The 20,279-nt window shown below is 44.4% G+C and overlaps 1 protein-coding gene across 1 annotated transcript in view; it reads left to right on the plus strand.

Annotated features, from left to right (window-relative positions):
• STK32A (serine/threonine kinase 32A) overlaps window positions 1–19,935 on the plus strand; it is a 55,776-nt gene extending 35,841 nt beyond the window's left edge. The window contains exons 5-11 of the mRNA XM_030212560.1: window positions 1,983–2,072; window positions 13,354–13,451; window positions 15,332–15,448; window positions 15,964–16,089; window positions 16,885–17,013; window positions 18,296–18,360; window positions 19,836–19,935. Coding sequence (XP_030068420.1) covers window positions 1,983–2,072; window positions 13,354–13,451; window positions 15,332–15,448; window positions 15,964–16,089; window positions 16,885–17,013; window positions 18,296–18,360; window positions 19,836–19,935 — 725 coding nt within the window. The remainder of the gene's footprint in view (window positions 1–1,982; window positions 2,073–13,353; window positions 13,452–15,331; window positions 15,449–15,963; window positions 16,090–16,884; window positions 17,014–18,295; window positions 18,361–19,835) is intronic.
• The last annotated feature ends 344 nt before the right edge of the window (window positions 19,936–20,279 follow it).

A 20,279-nucleotide genomic window follows, 5' to 3' on the forward strand; every position in this document is an offset into this window, starting at 1 on the left:
CCTGTGTAAATTGTATTTCTGATAAACAGCATGTAAGGGTCTAAGAATATCTTTTCTTTATTTGCAGACAGTGGAAATGTGAAATGACTTTTTGCTGTGACTTGTGAGAATTTGTCATGTCATGTTTCCAAGGTGGTTGGCAAGCACAGGGTTTGGTTTGGTTTGGTTTTATTTCATTAAAATAACACTCCAGGAAGGGCTAACACTGATTGCCCTGCACATAATTACATTGGGTTTTTGTACTGAGCTTCTGAGCAGCAATTCAGAAAGTGTAAACCAAGACTATGCAAGATGGGACTCTGCAAGCAGTTGTTTCTATACAAAGAAAATAGAAATAGAAATGTAATCCAAAACTCAACAATCCAGTGTTAGCATAATTTATCCTGCCATTCTGGTGAACTCTGATCTACCTGAAGTCTCATTAAAATGCTCTTAGACTAGACCCTCACCTTACCCTTGTGGATTCATTTAAGGAGTTATCTGCTAGATCAGGAGTGGGCAACCTCAGTCCTCAACCCAGTTGGGTTTTCAGGATTTCCCCAATGAATATACATGAGATCTATTTGCACAAAGTAGAGGCAGTGCATTCAGATAGATCTCATGTGTATTCATTGGGGAAATCCTGAAAACCCAACTGGGTTGTGACTCTTAAGAACCGAGGTTGCCCACCCCTGTGGTAGATCATATCTGATCTCAAACATTTGTTCTTAATAATCCAATCTTTTCACCCTGTCCATTCTACAAATGCCATAATTAAATCCCAGTATGATCACTATAACACACATTGGACTGTCTCTGGCTGCCTCACACCTGTAAAACCTGCTGATAGAGCCATACTGTGCTTCCTGTTCCTGTCCTGTGGACAAAGATGGACACTGGCTGCCATTATTGGCAACTGTGGAAGCTGTGAAACAACGAACTTCATAGCTTGCGAGGTAACAGGTCGTTTCCTCGGATGACAAGCGGCCTGGAGCAGCGAATATCCAAACCTGTCCTGGGAAAATCCTAGCTGGTCAGGTTTTCAGGATATCCACAATGAATATGTTTGAGATAAATTTGCATATCAAGGAGGCAGTGTATGCAAATCAACCTCATGAATATTCATTGTGGATATCATAAAAACCTGACTGGCTGGGGTTCCCCCAGGACAGGTATGGGGATTACTGACCCGGAGTCGTAATGATCACCAAACAACTCCATCTGTTCTCCTTGATTTCCTTCATGTGGTCCCACCATATGAACCTTTTTCTACCGCATCTTAGTTTTCCTTCATGTGGTCCCACCACATGAACCTTTTCCTACCACAACTTAACCTTGTAATTGAAACTGTTTACTCCAGAGTCTACCAACACTTCTCCGGCACCATGTAAGCCACATTGAGCCTGCAAATAGGTGGGAAAATGTGGGGTACAAATGTAACAAATAAATAAATATTCGCTAGGAAAACAACCAAGAAAAAGTGAAGATTTTGCATTCAGGCATAGAAGGTTAGTGAAAGGCAGGAACAGCACCAGGTAGAAAAAAAAAAGACCTGGCATTCAGAGTCCACAGTCTGAGAGCAGCTGTCACATCCTCCTCCAAATCAAAATACTTTTAACCCTGTGGGGGTATAGCCTTGGGTTTTGCTATATTTTGCTTATTCTTCACAAATATTAATGAATGCCGGAGAATAACTCCCAGCTGATAATGTATGTTATTTATAAAGTAACCATTTGGCAATACATAGAATTAAATAAAGCATATGTGTGTCATCAAGTCTATGAACTTAGCTATGATAATGTCATGTTTGTCATGATCCCCAGCTGTGGTACTAGGATCTTGTCATGTGCAGGGTAAACTCTTCCATCAAATGTAAAATATTGATAAGACGTGTTAGTTACTCAGAGGAACCATAAGCCCAAACAAGATGCAGCTATTTTAATGGAATAGGATAATGAATGAACTATTCTGCAACTTTCTTTTCTCTCTGTTTACACTTCCAGGACACGTCCATATTACAGACTTCAACATTGCTACCTTGGTGAATAATGACATGAAAATTACGACGGTGGCTGGAACAAAGCCTTATATGGGTATGTATCGACCAGGGCTTTTTTTGAGGGGGTACTGAGTACTGGAATCCAGGGGCGTATCTGCGTGGGGCCACAGGGGCCTGGGCCCCCGCAGATTTCGCCCTGGACCCCCTACCATCGACCCTCTCCACCTCCCCCTCCCCCTCCCTCCCGCACGCCTGCCACCAACCTGTCGCCGATCTTTGCTGGCGGGGGACCCCAAGCCCCCGCCAGCCGAAGTCCTCTCTTCCGTGCAGGATGCAAGTTGCAACGCTTCCTGTTCTTCTGAGTCTAACGTCCTGCACGTACAACGTGCAGGACGTCAGACTCAGAATTTGGAACTCAGTCTGACGTCCTGCGCGTTGTACGTGCAGGACGTCAGACTCAGAAGAACAGGAAGCGTTGCAACTTGCAGCCTGCATGGAAGAGAGGACCTCGGCTGGCGGGGGCTTGGGGTCCCCCGCCAGCAAAGGTAAGTGACAGCAGCGGGGGAGGGTTGGCGGCGGCGGGAGGGGGTGGAGAGTGTCATTGGTGGCGAGGGGGGGTCTGGCAGTGGCGGGGGGGGGGGTCCGGAAATGGCGGGGGGGATCAGTGGCCCTGGGGGGGGGGGGGGCTAAAATGTGCCCCCTCCCTCTGGCTCTGGCCCCCCCTACCGCCAGAGTCCAGATACGCCCCTGCTGGAAACTTTTCCATTGTCTGCTAAAATTGATCCATGGACCCCAAGTTTTAATGAAAGAGCTCAGGCTCTATACACCAATTCTGCCTTGTCATGGATTCTGTGACTGGTTGCAGGGGGACTGGCTATTGTAGGGTGGGTCCCTCAGTGATCACCCCATCCCTGAAGGGTGGCCTGGCATTTGAGTACCGGCATCATTTTCGCTAGAAAAAATGCACCGGTATTGACAGATAGCAGTGTGGCCGCCCAGTGACCGTAAACATGCACATTGTCTTCCTCTAGTGACCCCTTCAGGCACGGAGAGTACACATCAAGTGCAAACTAGAGGGAGTAGGTGGAATGAGGCAATTTCACAGTATGGAATGTGCAGCTGGCATGAAGGATTGAGGTAGTTTTGCAGGATTGCTGCCTATCCATGGTCTCCTATTCTTGGCTGCGGTGCAGTGCGTGGGGTGGGGGGGCACCTGGGGGTGTGTCACATAAGACATGATTCTGGTTCAGATCGATCCAGCATTCTAGTCTCTACTTTTCTCAGTCTCCCTTCTCACTGGCTACGATTACTCATGGTGCACTTCTGCTCCAGCCTGAATGATCCCATTTTCCAGACTTGGAGGCTTGGGTTGTCCTCACCTTTATGTGGCATCTAGAGGGATAAATGAATTGTATTGGAAAGAAAAAGGATTTGTTTATAATGCTCAACAGCTTGCATTCACCACAATCATGTGATTAATAGATTAATTACATCTCGGGCAGCCAATCAAACAGCCAAGGAAATGACATGAATTAACTCATCATTAGTGGTTAGAAATAGAACGTTGTGGTGCTTTTGTATTCTGATTGCCTTTCCAGGATTTAATTGTGTTGGTGCCATGTTTCCACTTTGATAAAACAGTTTCTTATAGATCATTTGTATATTCAGAACAAGTGAAATAGGATTTCATGTAATAAACGAAACAGCACACGGGTACATTTATTTGATTGACAGGTATAAATTTACATTTTGAAGGACTACAGTTTATTTATCTATTTAAGAGTTCCAGGCAGGTAACAATACAACACACGTAATTAAAATTCAGATTACAACCAACCACCAAGTTAAAAATTAAACACAGAAACAAAAGGCTACCCAGTTACTCCGACTTTTGTATTAAATGAGTTAAAACATGAAGTTACCCGTAACCAGAAAATAATCATCACCGATCTCTGTATTGCCTATGAGGTCCTTTTACTAAGCCGCAGTAGGTTTTATAGGTCGCGGTAGAAATCAGCTGGTGGTAATCGTTGAGGCGCCCATAGGAATATAACGGGTGTCTTGGCGTTTACTGCCAACTGATTTCTACCACGAGCTAAAAACGCTACCGCAGCTTAGTAAAAGACCCCCTGAATTAGCCAACCAAGGACTCTCGGGGGGGGGGGGGGGGGGCACCTACCTACCTACCTACCTCACCTCCAATAGACTTTAGCTTGGGTTTCGGATGTCACTAGGACCTGAAACTGGCCCCTCAGACAGGAAAATCATGTTTAGTATTTTCATTTTTGAGAGGTGAACATTCCTCCTTATTCTGTAATTCGGCATCTACGTTTAAATGCTGAGGGCTAGATTCTATATATGGTGCCAAATAATTAGTGCCGAAAAAAAATGCTATTTTATAAACCACACTTAGGCACAGTCTATAGAATAGCGCTTACGCCCAGGGGTCATGTGTAAATTTAAGTGAAAACCTGGTGCAAAGGCCTGCTCCTAAATTTATGCACAGAGCCACTGTATTGTATAATTTGTCACGTAACTCAAAACCACATCCCCCGATCCACCCTGAAACATCAATGACCCTCCTGTTTTCACGCCTCCTTTTTTGGGTCACGTGTAAAATTTAGGCGTGGATCCCATTCCTAAATTTATGCACAAGTTCTAATTAAATCTAATTAGTGCCATTAATTGTTAAAAAGCCAATTACTGGCACTAATTGGCTCATGTAATTAAATTGCTCGCGCAATTTTTATAGAATTTGGTGGTGAGTTTGTGTGTAAAGTTACAAGAATACGAGCCCTTGCACACAAGACTGTAACAGTTACAAAAGTGCTGGTTGGACGCTAAGCTGTATTCTATAACTTGCGTAGTGTGTAAATGCAAGAGGGGGTTCACAGAGGGAGACGCATGGGTGGGACATGAATGTGTCCAACATTTACATGTGTAACTCACAAAATACTGTAAATTATGTGCTAGAGTTATGCATTTACATGTGCCCATTTATTCTTGCTATTGACATGATGTTAGTGGGGGCACCTAAATGTAGTCACATACCCGTGGATTCTGTATATGGTGCCCAAATTTGGGTGCACTCCCAAGATACGCATGCAATTTAATTGGCTAACGAACTCTTAACCATCCATAATTGGGTGCTAACAACCAATTATTGTCATTAAATGGCACTGATTGGGATTTGCTTCCACATCTGGCTGCGCTCTATTCTGTAACGCTGAGCTCCTCCATCCTATAGCACATATAACAAAAGGGGTGTGGCCATGGGAGGGACCTGCATGCATTGTTACTGAACAATGGGACAGCGCACCCAAGTTGGGTGCCAGCGTTTACACCAGGCTTTGGCCAGTGTTGGTCAAAGTACTTAAGAGCAGCTTTTAAACTAGAAATGGGGGGAAGGCCGACAGTCGCTCAAAAGAGCATGGTTCGGGCTAAGGTATCTTTCAAAGATATCACCATAACAGGGAAGATAGAGTATCCTGATAGGTTGCAAAAGAGATTGTAGTAGATCGGGTATCTTTAAATAACAATAAAAATCAGACAAAAGATTGCCAATTAATACTGTCAAGTACTAAGCATGATGTACTTAGGAACAACAAACATAGTTTGAAATGTCTATATGCGAATGCCAGGAGCCTAAGAAATAAGATGGGGGAGTTGGAATATATTGCACTAAATGAAAAATTAGATATAATAGGCATCTCTGAGACCTGGTGGAAGGAGGATAACCAGTGGGACACTATCATACCGGGGTACAAATTATATCGTAGTGATAGGGTGAATCGGATTGGTGGAGGGGTAGCATTGTATATTAACGAGAGCCTTGAATCAAATAGATTGAAAATTCTGCAGGAAACAAAACACTCCTTGGAATCACTGTGGATTGAAATTCCATGTGCAAAGGGGAAAAGGATAGTGATAGGAGTGTACTACCGTCCGCCTGGCCAGGACGAACAGACGGATGCGGAAATGTTAAAGGAAATCAGGGACGCAAACAAACTGGGCAACACAATAATAATGGGGGATTTCAATTACCCGCATATAGACTGGGTTAATGTAACATCTGTACACGCAAGGGACATAGGATTTCTTGATGAAATCAAGGACAGCTTCATGGAACAGCTAGTTCAGAAGCCGACAAGAGAAGGAAAAATACTAGACTTAGTCCTTAGTGGTGCTCATGATCTAGTGCAGGGGGTAACGATACGAGGGCTGCTTGATAACAGTGATCATAATATGATCGGTTTTGATATTGGCATTGAAGGAAGTGAAACTAGGAAATCAAGTACGCTAGCGTTTAACTATAGAAAAGGTGATTACGACAAAATGAGAAAAATGGTGAAAAAAAGACTGAAAGGAGCAGCTCGCAGAGTAAAAAACTTGCATCAGGCGTGGATGCTGTTTAAAAACACCATCCTGGAGGTTCAGGACAAATATATTCCACGTATTAGAAAAAAGGGAAAAAAGACTAAACGTCAGCCGGCGTGGCTAAACAGTAAGATAAAGGAAATCATTAGAGCCAAAAAACAATCCTTCAGAAAGTGGAGAAGAGAACCAACTGAAAGTAACAGGATAGATCATAAGGAATGCCAAGCCAAATGCAAAGCGGAGATAAGGAGGGCAAAAAAGGACTTTGAGAAGAAATTAGCGTTGGAAGCAAAAATACATAGTAAAAATTTTTTTAGATACATTAAAAGCAGGAAACCGGCCAAAGAGTCGGTTGGGCCGCTGGACGAAAATGGTGTTAAAGGGGCGATCAAGGAGGACAAAGCCGTAGCGGAGAAATTAAATGAATTCTTTGCTTCGGTCTTCACCGAGGAGGATTTGGGGGGGACACCGGTGCCGGAAAGAATATTTGAAGCGGGGGAGTCGGAGAAACTAAACAAATTCTCTGTAACCTTGGAGGATGTAATGGGTCAGTTCAGCAAGCTGAAGAGTAGTAAATCACCGGGACCTGATGGTATTCATCCCAGAGTATTAATAGAACTAAAAAATGAACTTGCGGAGCTACTGTTAGAAATATGCAATCTGTCCCTAAAATCGAGTGTAGTACCGGAAGACTGGAGGGTAGCCAATGTTACTCCGATTTTTAAGAAGGGTTCCAGAGGAGATCCGGGAAATTATAGACCGGTGAGTCTGACGTCGGTGCCGGGCAAGATGGTGGAGGCTATTATTAAGAATAAAATTGCAGAGCATATACAAAAACATGGACTGATGAGACAAAGTCAGCACGGATTTAGTGAAGGGAAGTCTTGCCTCACCAATCTAATGCATTTTTTTGAGGGGGTAAGCAAACATGTGGACAATGGGGAGCCGGTTGATATTGTATATCTGGATTTTCAGAAGGCGTTTGACAAAGTGCCGCACGAAAGACTCCTGAAGAAATTGCAGAGTCATGGAATCGGAGGTAGGGTATTATTATGGATTAAGAACTGGTTGAAAGATAGGAAGCAGAGAGTAGGATTGCGTGGCCAGTATTCTCAGTGGAGGAGGGTAGTTAGTGGGGTCCCGCAGGGGTCTGTGCTGGGACCGTTGCTTTTTAATGTATTTATAAATGACCTAGAGATGGGAATAACTAGTGAGGTAATTAAATTCGCCGATGACACAAAATTATTCAGGGTCATCAAGTCGCAGGAGGAATGTGAACGATTACAGGAGGACCTTGCGAGACTGGGAGAATGGGCGTGCAAGTGGCAGATGAAGTTCAATGTTGACAAGTGCAAAGTGATGCATGTGGGTAAGAGGAACCCGAATTATAGCTACGTCTTGCAAGGTTCCGCGTTAGGAGTTACGGATCAAGAAAGGGATCTGGGTGTCGTCGTCGATGATACGCTGAAACCTTCTGCTCAGTGTGCTGCTGTGGCTAGGAAAGCGAATAGAATGTTGGGTGTTATTAGGAAGGGTATGGAGTCCAGGTGTGCGGATGTTATAATGCCGTTGTATCGCTCCATGGTGCGACCGCACCTGGAGTATTGTGTTCAGTACTGGTCTCCGTATCTCAAAAAAGATATAGTAGAATTGGAAAAGGTACAGCGAAGGGCGACGAAAATGATAGTGGGGATGGGACGACTTTCCTATGAAGAGAGGCTGAGAAGGCTAGGGCTTTTCAGCTTGGAGAAGAGACGGCTGAGGGGAGATATGATAGAAGTGTATAAAATAATGAGTGGAATGGATCGGGTGGATGTGAAGCGACTGTTCACGCTATCCAAAAATACTAGGACTAGAGGGCATGAGTTGAAGCTACAGTGTGGTAAATTTAAAACGAATCGGAGAAAATTTTTCTTCACCCAACGTGTAATTAGACTCTGGAATTCGTTGCCGGAGAACGTGGTACGGGCGGTTAGCTTGACGGAGTTTAAAAAGGGGTTAGATAGATTCCTAAAGGACAAGTCCATAGACCGCTATTAAATGGACTTGGAAAAATTCCGCATTTTTAGGTATAACTTGTCTGGAATGTTTTTACGTTTGGGGAGCGTGCCAGGTGCCCTTGACCTGGATTGGCCACTGTCGGTGACAGGATGCTGGGCTAGATGGACCTTTTGTCTTTCCCAGTATGGCACTACTTATGTACTTATGTACTTAAGTAAAAGTAAAAAGTACAGTGAAGAACACATTAAAAAATTTACTTATGTAACAGTAAAAAAGTTATTGCCTAATATGATACTTTTTGAGTAAAAAGTAAAAGTACTGTAACTACGGTGAATGCAACTATTGTTAACATTTTTACCCAACTACTTAATTGCTCTACAATTCAATCCACTTTGCTTTTAGTAAAACTAAATTTTTGAAAATGACTGTCACTTATGCAAGTGTGATTATAAGTCATTAATCCAGCACAGCTAAAAAGGTTCAACAACTACACTAGCAGAAAGTGGATTGTTCAGTCTGGTAAAAAAAAAAAAAAAGTACCTTTAAATTAGGCCAGTTTGCAACATGACATGTTTTCTGACTGGGTCTGCAGGTTATGATCAAGGGAATCTCTGAAACATTTGAGTTCCGAATAGCAAAGAATACTTTTATCTTTGTTATTGTCATCATCGTCTGCATTAGAAGTAGTGCTGTCTAATTCATCACTTTCATCTTCATCTTTATCGTCATAATTATCATCAAACTGTCCAGTTACAAAGAAGGCTTTCACAAAGTTGGAATCATTGTCTGTTGTTCTAACAATTTTTCATCTGATGGCAAACTCTGTTGTGAATATCTTTGACAATTGATGCAAGAACTTCAAATGTGCGGGAACCCTTCGGTCTTAAGGCCAGACAAGCAAACTTTCTCCCTAAAGACTATCGGTCCAGTAGACAGTTACCCCAATGTAAAATTTCCCATGGGATGACGTGCAGTCTGTGTTGTGGTACAGCAATATAGAAACCTAGAAATATGACGACAGATAAGGGCCGTATGACCCATCCAGTCTGCCCATTCTCCGTAACCTCTAACTTTTCCTTTTCCTAAGAGATCCCACCTGTCTGTCCCTCGCCTTCTTAAACTCTTTGTCTCCATGACTTCCACCGAGAGGCCATTCCATGCATCCACCTTTCCATGAAAGAGTTTTTACGTCTGTTCCCCAAGAATTGCTACCAGCTTGGCTTCATTTCCACTTTCAAGTCATCCAATTCATCACTGTTCTGTTTGGCTGGAGACTTAGTAACCAGTTCAACAAGCACAAGGAATTCCACTGTTCTCATAGGCTGTATTCCCTGAACACCCAAATTTAAGATGAGATGATCCACTGTTTGTGTGACAAAATTTGTAATCGCAAAATCCTGTTCCCAGTTTTGCTGTTTCGTTTGGTTTACTGAGGAATTGTCATTTACGTCTCGCTTCCATTTTTACTTTTAATGCAAGCATGAGTAAAAGTAGTAAAACTTGACAAAATTATTCAGCAAAAGTAACAAATGTTATCCTGTACTTTACAAGTAAAAGTAAGAAAACTTTTACTTAAGTATAGTAACTAGTTACATTTACTTAGTTACTACACATAACACTGCATCTATCAACGGCACACACCCTGTATAGAATCGCGCTTAGCACTGATCTTTTCTGGCGGCCATTTTGAGCACCGTTTATAGAATCCAGTCCATAGGGGCTGACTTACGCTAGTATTCTCTAAAGGAATCCGGATGCCCAAATGTTGCTATACAATTATGATCCTGTTTATTAAACCGCGTTATAGGCGTGTTAACACTTTTAACGCTCGTTAACCATGTACACACGTTACCTGTGTACATGCCTACAATATCCCTGTAGATGCCAACATGGTTATCGCATGTGCTAATTGTAGGTGCATTAAAAACGCTAACGCACCTTAGTAAACAGGGCGCTCAGTGTGCTGCATCCAGCTACCAAATTTGTGGTGCCTATTTGTAGAATTGCCCCAAGTATGTCTCATTAATCTATAGCACTACGTCCAACATCTATAGTACGATGCGATAATTCTAGAGGACGCATTTCAGCTTAGCCAATATGCTATTATAAAGCCTGAAGTGCGTCTTAATCTGATTATTGTATTTGCTGAATGATCATTCAGAAATAGCACAGAAGGCTTTCACAGTTACGACAGTTCTCTGCAGAATGGAAGCAATACCCCCTGCAGGTGAGGGGAGACAGATGTGAGCCAACGAAGGTGACTCTCAGCAGAATGAAGACCCTAATGAAGAGTTCATTTACCTAGTACTAGTAAATCCTCTTAAACTCATTGACAGGTAGGACATGCACTGAAAAGAGAGAACATTTACATGGAAATTCATTTCTTATATCGTCTTCCAGGAACTTCCAATTACTGAAATAATCAGAAGGCTACTTTACAAGAAAATTCACGTGCACAAAAATTATTCTGTGGAATTGTTTACAGTGTAAAGCACTGTAGGAACATTGCTATAGGCAAAAGCTTGTCTGTAAATACTTAATTGTGGCTTGGGTATAGTGGATGCTGATGGGTCTTATTATTATGATATGTAATTAAACTTTCCTCTAGTGTAACTTGTTTAAGGTCATAGTCTAAGACTTGGACTTTGAGGTTATACGTTGGCTTCTTGATCTGTGCCTTCCTAGTCATACCTGATTATGTCACTTATTTAAGGTCTTGTTTGTATGCACTTAGAGGTGAGTGGGTAGATATTGCAGGGTGAGCTGAGTATTGAAATTTGAGTAAGATGGTTATATGGTCCTGTGTAGATCTCGGCACATATCTTGTGCTCCCCAATTCAAGCCCCAATCTTCAAAAGTAAATGCAGGCGCTAGAGGCCATCAGTGCTGTATTTGCGCCTGCATTTACCTGTGCAGAATGTTCAGAGACCCGGAGCGTGGGAACAAACGAGTGCGCAGATGAAAAATGCAAATAGCATACTAATGTAGTCAAGTTCGTGTTAATGAGGCCATTTTATATTCCTGCCCAATGCTCAGAAAAGAGCGCCCGAAACAAAACTGCCTTATTGTTGGTAGGTCGGAGTAGGCGTTTAGGGTGTTGGAAGAGAAGATTTTCCATGATTCTCATCCTTCTCTCAAGATTCTTTCTGCAAAAATTGCTTTTGGAAGCAGAAGGCAACTCATGCAAGCCCTTAAGCGCTGGTCGTGAGAAACAGCAGACCAAAGCGAAAGCACACATTGGCGTCTGTTTCCTGTGTCTAAATATAAGCATCCAAGCTATAAAAAAAATTATAAACACTTGTATTTAGGCCACAGAAAGCAGATGCCAATGTGTATTTCACGCTCAGGTTTTACCAGGTGCATGTGCAGAGGAACCAATCTTACCGTGAAACTCTTCTGCGCATGCGCCAAGCACAGTCCTCCCTCCGAACTCCCTAATGCTCAACACTATGAGCGCGCTTCTATTTGCATCTCATTAGTGTTCAGCATTAGGGCGTTGTTCTGTGCTGTTCTTGTGGTATTTTTATGGCGCTATTTGGAACAGCACCGGAGTGTTGAGCATCAGGCTTGAATGTATTGCTGATGGTTTACCAAGGTTCTTCCCCACCTCCCACCCCTCTCAAAAAAATAAAATAAAAGAGGAAGAGCAAAATCAGAAATATCTGGAGGTGATGAGGGAGGGGTCCTTAATTTTTCTGGTTGGAAATCCCCCTCTGGAATGTGCTTCACAGACACATAGCAGAAAGAGAGAGTGGTTGAATCTGAATTTAACTAATGTGTCATTGCCGTAGAGATACTGGAGAAAGATAAGTCAAGCAACTCACTAGAAGAGGGACCAGCTGGTTTCCCCTTTGCAGGCAGGGCTGGTTCAGCCATTCTCGGGGCACAGACAGTAGAAGTCTGCCCAGCATTGTAGATCCTGTCAACCACACAAAGTAAAGAAACAAGAGGGGACCTTTTCTTGCAGGAAGAGGGTGTTTGTGTGATCATAATCAGTAGGGTGAAGGGGTGAAAGGCTGAAAGCTTGTCTAGGGCATATAATACCCTGGCCCTTTTTGCAGGAAAGTCCCCAAGGAAATCAAGTGTATTGGGGAAAACAGCAGCACTGAATAAACTCATCCCACAAAACCTGAGCCAGCTGATCATTCCAGGGAAGCAAGAAACACCTAAGATATTGACAGAAAAGAAACATTTGGCCCACCCAGTCTGCCCATTTGTAGGTCTCTGCTGTCAGAAGTTGTAAGATCCTTTCCTCTCTGCAGGATGTTTAAACTCTGCTACTGGTTCGTCTCCCACTGGAAGTCATTTCAAAGCAGGGATGGACTGACCATTGGAACAATAGGACAATGCCTAAGGGGCCTAATCTCCCCTACCCTCCATCTAGTTTAATCACTTTTGATAGGTGGTTGGAGGCCCATGGCCCTTATTGCTTGGGGGCTCAGATCCCCGTCAATCTGCCCCTGGTTCCAAGGCCCCCCCACCGCCTCGCCTCCTCGTCACTCCCCCTCACCTACTTGCTGCTTCCCCTCACTGCCTCATCGCTCCCCCCGCGAAAACACATAAAGGAGCGTCAGCGTGCACAGGAGGAGCAAGAAGAAAAAAGAGCAGGGCAGCGAACGTGGCTGAAGAAGGCTTCAGCTGGCAGGGGTTGGGGCCCCCCGCCAGCCAAACCAGGGGCCCGGATGAAATTTGCGGGGGCCCAGGCCCCTATGGCCCCCCATAGCTATGCCACTGGTTCCAAGTATCCAGCACTGTCTTGCTGAAAGCATATTTCTCAAATTCCTTTGGTGCCTTCTTCCATCCAGAATGAATTTGAAAGGATCAGATGAAATTACAGTCCAGTGAAACAGATGAGCACAGAATAGACAGACATAGAATGGCTCAGAGTAAAGTTTGAGTTAGCTGGACCAGGAGGGCTTCCCTTGTCATTTCAGTTTTTCACACCTGGTGATACGATGCCTATGTGACTCCTCCTTTGGGGATTTTCTGTTTTTCAGCCCCAGAGATGTTCTACCCAAGAGGACAGATTTCTTATTCCTATGCAGTTGACTGGTGGTCGTTAGGAATCACAGCCTATGAGCTGCTGAGGGGTCGGGTAAGAAAAAAATAAATCACATTGCTGGTTGTAACCTGTCCTGTGTTCTATTTCTTCAGCCCTGTACTGGGTTCATGGCAGCAGCCTCTGAACACAGGGAAATCAGTGCAAGGTCACCCACATGAGCTGGTGATAAATGTAATGAAAAGAAAAAAAAGAATGTGCATTTTAAAGAATATGATTAGTCATTTGTAGAGCTAGCTACAGGTGGGCCTCCTCTCTCCTCCGCCGGCGGCCCAGTATCTGCCCCTCCCCGCGTACCTCAGAGCCGTCCCTGGTGGCCATAGACACTCATTTTCGCTGCCTGCACCAGCCCTGTAAGCTTCTCTCTGCTGCATCCCACCAATGAGGAAACAGAACGTGACATCAGTAAGGGCCGGATGCAGCAGAGGGAAACTTGTGAGGCCAGTGCAGGCAGTGAAAATAAGTTGCTGTGGCCACTGGGGACACCTCTGAGGTACACTGGAGAGGGATGGGGGGGGGGGGGGGGGTTAGAGAGAGGGCCAAATGTGGAACCATGGTCAGGGGGAGAGAGGGTGAGATGTTGGATGCAGGAGAAAGTTATAAAAAATGCATGCTTTATATATTTATGGGGGAGGGGAGGGTGCATTATGGATTTGAAAATACATCATAATTCAGTGTGGTTCTTGCAGTCTCTGATTCTACCCATTGAAATCAGTTCTGCAGGTCTCATAACGTACTAGAAGGGGAATGTACACTTAGATCCAAAAAGATCAATGGCAGGATTTACACCTGCCACCCATGAAGTCTAGGCTTCAGAAAAGTGCTTCATTGAATTGTGTTCCACTAGAGGGATTAAGGGAGTTCACCCCATTAATCCCCCAGAGGTTGACGTCCCCTTGAAAATGTAGCTGGCAAGGGATACCGGGCTCTGTGACCACTTCAGGAAAAAAAGTTTGTTTCGGTTAACCTAAACATTTGTATTCCTGAGTCATATAAACATTTGTGTTCGTTTTGACCCGTTGATATTTCTGATGTTTATGTTTCAAAATGGCTGCTCCCTGTCTCACATAACCAGTGCATAAATGTCCATTTCTCCATGTATTTTGCTGTTTACTTGTTAGCTTTTGAAGTGTGATCAGTCAGAGTGACATTTCTAGATGCAAATGATTGCTCCCAGGGAATGGGGGTGGGGGTGGGGGGGGTGGAGAGATTATATCTTTAAAAATCCTGCATGATAATTGATTATGCTTGTTGTTGATATTGTTGGTGTGAACGATAAAAATTAATTAAAATTGACTGAGCATCTAAAAAGCGGGTAGCAGTAGGGACTTTCAGATTTAGGCACCCAACTTAGGAGCCAACTTTTCAAGATCATTGGGGATGCTAGACCCAATGGAAATGATCTCTCCCTGGACATAGTCGAGAAGTTTGTTCAATATCGGGGGTGCTCAGGTGCCCACAGAGCTGGGTCCTATGATTGGAAATTAAATCAGTCTCCCAAGCACTTGACTAAGGGAACCCTAGCTACTTTAGCCAAGTTGCTCAGGTCCCACTTCCTGCTCCACTGCAGGGAACTTTCGAAATGTGCAGATTTTGGTGTCATGCGCTTAATACTGCATAAAGGCTGATCCCTTTCAAAATCTTTGTCTTATTGGAAATTGGAATGCAAGTTCATCCTACCATTTAAAATATGATGCTTTGCCTTCTTCCCATTCTCCTTTGTTTCCTTCTCCGCACCCCCCCCCCAACTCAAGTTCTGTTAGCCGTATCTGCTCCAGTAGAGTTTAATGACTCCTTGTAGGGAAGCAGCGGATTGAAGAAATGGAGATGATGTGACCATTTGTCATAGATGATGTCGACCGAACACAGTCCTTTAGTCTCTCTTCATTCTTTTAATATGTTTTTCTTTGGAGTAGAGGCCATACCGCATCCACTCCAGCACAGCAGCAAATGACATCGTTCAGGTGTTTCACATGACGACGGTGACATACCCCTCTTCCTGGTCATTGGAAATGGTGTCGTTACTTCACAAGGTATTTCTGAAGTAATTGCCATGATGTTGTCTCCATTGCTTTACAGAGAGTTAGTCCCCCTTCTGTTGCTTTGTTGTGTCTGGTATTCTAATCAGATCTTCCACATGAGCTCCTCTTGTTGCCTTTACTTTTGTCCTGTGATTAAATGGAAGTGCTGGTGGTTGTGGTCTTTAGCACCATTTGATTTATGTAGAAGACTCTAAAGTGAAGTTCCAGTACTGTGTTTCTAGAGTAGGGATCTACATAGTCTTGGAAGGTGATGTTCAACTGTTTACTTCTTGCGATGAGCAAATCCAAGTTGCCACAGTCGGCATAGGCTGTGGTTTTCCCAGAGATAGATATGGCTGCTTGAGCTTTGCCTATCAGTAGTGTATGTGTAGTGGAACCACACGGAATCCAGTAATGGTAAGAAGAAGCCTTGAAAGGGTCCCAGTAAGGGTGCGATTGCTTTCAAGGTGCTCCGCAGCATTCATGATCACCCATGCCCAACTAAATTTCTTTGTTTCCATTGCCAGTTCCTCGAGCCAAGTCCTGAAGACCGATTCTGCAAGTTGTCTGATATCCAGAACTTTCCATACCTTGCCGATGTGAACTGGGATGTTGCTTTACAGAAGCAGCTCGTGCCGGATTTCACTCCCACCGTAAGTCACAAAAGAATTGTCAGTAGCTTTGCTCCTCTGCTGGTTCCCTTTCTCTTGTCATTGATAAGTTACAGAGTGCTTTAAGTGGACAGATGAGGTTCTGGATATTTTAGTCTCTATTTATTGACTTTAGTACCCCTGAGAGAGCAAGAGAAGTGTAAAGTACCTGGGGGGATTATAGCACAGTAAACAGGGAAGAGCTGGGATCTACCCAGATCACGTCATGTCTGTACACCTGGGACCTAAAGTATCTAGAGAGCCTCTCTTGAGATCATCATATCCTTCTGCACAGGTTTCGCACATTTGCTTTCATGATCTTATTCCAGTTTTGCACAGAAAAGCGGGACTGTTGGTAGCTAAGTTCAGTCCCTCGTTATTCCTTGATAATCATTGACCCTACTGTTGTCTCCTCAGTCCATTTTCCCCTTCCCTTACCCCTGCAACAGGATCCTTAAATTTTGTCCTTGTGGATAAATTAGGGTGAACAGGAACAAAAATCTGTTCTGGAGTTTGAACTTTCTTCATATTTGACCAGCCGTCCCAATGAGTACCTGACAGCTACTCAGAGTGAATCCAGAGCCCTTCTTGACTCCCTTCCTGCCTCATTAATCCCTGACAAGTACTTGGTATGAACAAAGAGCCTCTCCCATAATTAACAATTTCAACCAGACCAAAATGCAGTGAAAAATGTGATTATGATTTCTGTAGGGCACTGTTAAGGAAGCTTTGGGCTGATGGAGTGACCGAAAGACCCTTCTGCTGTTCTGTGTCAGCTCCTCTTGCTTTCCTTTGCAGAAAGGTCGTCTGAACTGTGACCCAACCTTTGAGCTGGAAGAAATGATACTAGAGTCCAAACCTCTTCACAAGAAGAAGAAGCGTCTGGCAAAAAAAGTGAAGGAGGCGGGGAAGAATCACTCGGAGCAGGTGAGCACTTGGGATAATGCAGAAATTATGACAAAGCTTCATCAATAAGACATTGTGGGAGTCTGCACCTTTCTGTTAACATTGTCATTTGAGACAGAGTTCCCATGTGGAATGGTACATACAGTAGCAGACCTTGGCAGCTGGGCATTCTTGTTCATTTTTGGCCAGTTCCACCAAGGCTACTAATAGCAGATTTATTAGTTGAATATTTTACTCCTGGTAATATCTCAAATAAGTTCATTTTGTTAACAAACACATTAAACTTCTAATGTTAGCTGTTGAATTCATATAATAATTAACTAGTATTCTACTTCTGTATCCATTTAAGTCACTCGGGAAGGGGCGGGGGCAGAGGGAAAATGGTGAGAATTAAATATTTCTCCCTCACCTGGCATGTGGAAAGCAGGTCTATAATGGGGGCACCTAGAGATTGCCTGTCTGGAACTTGGTCTGTAAGGATAGTATGGGTAACTACTAATAACTGATATTGAGGCCAAGGGAGTGAGCCCGGCTAACTCCCACGATCGTCGGCGAACCCAGAAATTCAATGCTGGGGCCGTATTTGGCATGAAAGAAGAGCAGAACTTGGGTGTGATCATATGTGATGATCTCAAGGTGGCCAAACGGGTAGAAAAGGTGAAGGCATGATGATGGAGCTTCCCATCAGAAGGTGGGCCTTGAATCTTTTATTTCACCAGGGGGGTTTTCCAGCACCTTCACTTGCTGATTTTACAAAGGCCTGGTGGTGGCAGCTTTGCTGTGCAGTGCAGCAAGGATGCTGTCCCATGGATGCATGTTGGCAGTTCATTGATCAGGACAGTGACACAGAGAGAGAGGGCTGGAGGTTAACCCTTAGAACTTTCATACTTAACAGTATCAAGACCACAAGGAGAGTATCTTAAGTGACGTTCAGTTGTGCAAAAGAGGGTTTTTTTTTAACACCTTGCAAATCTGCCACTTTAACACCAAGAAACAGTACCCAGGGCTGAAAATTACAGATGATGGTCTTCAGATGAGAAGTGCATGCAATGACCCCTCTCTAGTTACTAATGCAGTGCTATTGACACAGTGACTGCTGTAGGCACAGGGAAGCATTAAAACGCTGCAGCCAGCTGGTTCTACAGTTGTAGCAAGATGGAGGGAGAGTGGGAAGGCAACAGAGGACTATAATTTCTTTCTGTTGTTATGAATGATAAGGATGTCTCCTTAATGGCCTCACTCTGCTTTTTTTTTTTCCATTGCTGTCTACTGTTCTGCCTGTCTTTGGGTGGGATGATAAAAGAACGGTCATCTCCAGGAGCACCTTGAATCCGTTGAAAAGGATTTCATGATTTTCAACCGAGAAAAGTAAGTGAGGACCAGGGCCGCCGAGAGACTGAGCCGGGCCTGGGGCAAGGCCGCCCCCGGCCATCCCCCCAAGGATCGGCGCCCCCCTCCCCCAATCGCTACTGCTGTTGCCTCTCTCTCCTGTTCCTAGGCTGCCGGCGCTGCAGTCCCCTGTCTCCGCCTGCCTACCTTCAGCTCCCTCGACAACCCCTTTCTGTCTGCCATCCGACCCCCTGCATTAAAAAAAAACCCCTGTAAATCGGCAGCACAGTGCCTCGCGTCTGTGTGAAAGTGGCAGATCACCTCGGGCCTTCCCTCACTGTGTCCCGCCCTCGTCTGATGTAACTTCCTATTTCGGCGAGGGTGGGACACAATGAGGGAAGGCCCGAGATGATCTCGCTTTCACACAGATGCGAGGTGCTGCACTGCCGATTTACAGATTTTTTTTTTTAATGCAGGGGGCCGGATGGCAGACAGAAGGGGGCTGTTGAGGGAGCTGAGGGTAGGCAGGTAGAAACGGAGGATTGCGGCATCGGTGGCATGGGAGCAGGAGAGGGAGAGAGACCCCTGGTACCGGGCCTCCCTTGGAGACCCGGGCCCGGGGAATGTTTCCCCCCCCCCCCCCGCCTCCCCCTCTCAGCCCTGGTGAAGACAGACACAACTGGGCTCCAGTCCTGGAATTTGTGACAGTGGCAGCCACTATACAGATGTTACAGACTTTAGCCTGCATTAAGATTCATGCCATTATGTGTGTGTGTGTGTGTGTGTGTGGGGGGGGGGGGGGGGTTTGGGGTTAAGGGCTCCTCAGATGATAAACAGTACAGCAACACCTCCTTAAACCATGAAGCGGGAGCCTGACCAGGTTGATACAGACTGTAAGGTTGAAGTAGACTTGACAATTATTTTCCCAAAGAAGATGGTATGTAAAGTTTTATAAATGAATGAATGAGGGAGGGATTTTTTTTTTGTATTGTGTGATGATGTATTTCACTTGCAGCTTTCCATAAAGTGCAGAAAGGTGCAATTTTCCATAGAAAAAGAAATTCAGGGACTTGTGGGGGGGGGGGGGGGGTCATTTTAAGAAGCTTGAAGAGAGAGAGAGCTCAGGAGAAATGTGTCTTTATAGAGAGGGGTGGTAGATGCCCTTATTACCTGCCAGCAAGCGAGGGTACAAGCCAATACTGGCACAGATATAGAAAGGACAGTATAGGAAGAGGGATGAAAAGGTGAAGGTCATGAAGGAGGCTGGTGTAAGTATAAGAATATTTCTTTTTATCTGTCCAGAGTGGTAGAGGACCAAAGGCGACGGTGAAAAAGTTGGTCTGGATAAGGTGGAGCATGCTGCAGGCAGGTTAGCTTGTATAGCTGATGGTCATCTCCAGAGTAGAAAAGTCTGGAAGGATACAACTGGGCAAATACATTCCTGAATTTTGTCAGCAAATGCAGTGGTAAAGTGTTCTCACCTCACTCTTTCCAATGCTTTTGTTTCTCTGAAGGATAAGAAGACAGCACAACGAAATGCAAGAACAGCTTACAGTGGCACAAACCAAAGATGAGGAAGAGGATGGAAGGAACAATAATCTCATAGTTCAGTAGCAATGTTTTGCCTGCAGTGATGATCTGCTGTGTTGTAGCTAGACCTGTGCCGAGAGGCAGAGTAGAGCACATGTTAGCACTGCCTCCAGGTACAACAGCCATTGATTTAGACTATAAACCAGGACTTCCCAACTGGCCTGAGGTGGAGATGGAGGTCACTGGTACCAAACGGGGCGCCCCATGATTTGAGCCTGGCACAGATCTAAGAGTGCATGCTCCAGGAGGGGGTCTCATTTCCATCCCGTCCATCGCAAATGGGATCCTACCCTTCTCCTAGCTTCAGCATATGCTACTTCATCAGCTGAAGTTCCAGGTCCCATCTTCTAAAAATATCAGTCATCACT

The sequence above is a fragment of the Microcaecilia unicolor genome, chromosome 8 (genome assembly GCF_901765095.1).
Source record: "Microcaecilia unicolor chromosome 8, aMicUni1.1, whole genome shotgun sequence".
Classification (NCBI taxonomy): Eukaryota; Metazoa; Chordata; class Amphibia; order Gymnophiona; family Siphonopidae; genus Microcaecilia; species Microcaecilia unicolor.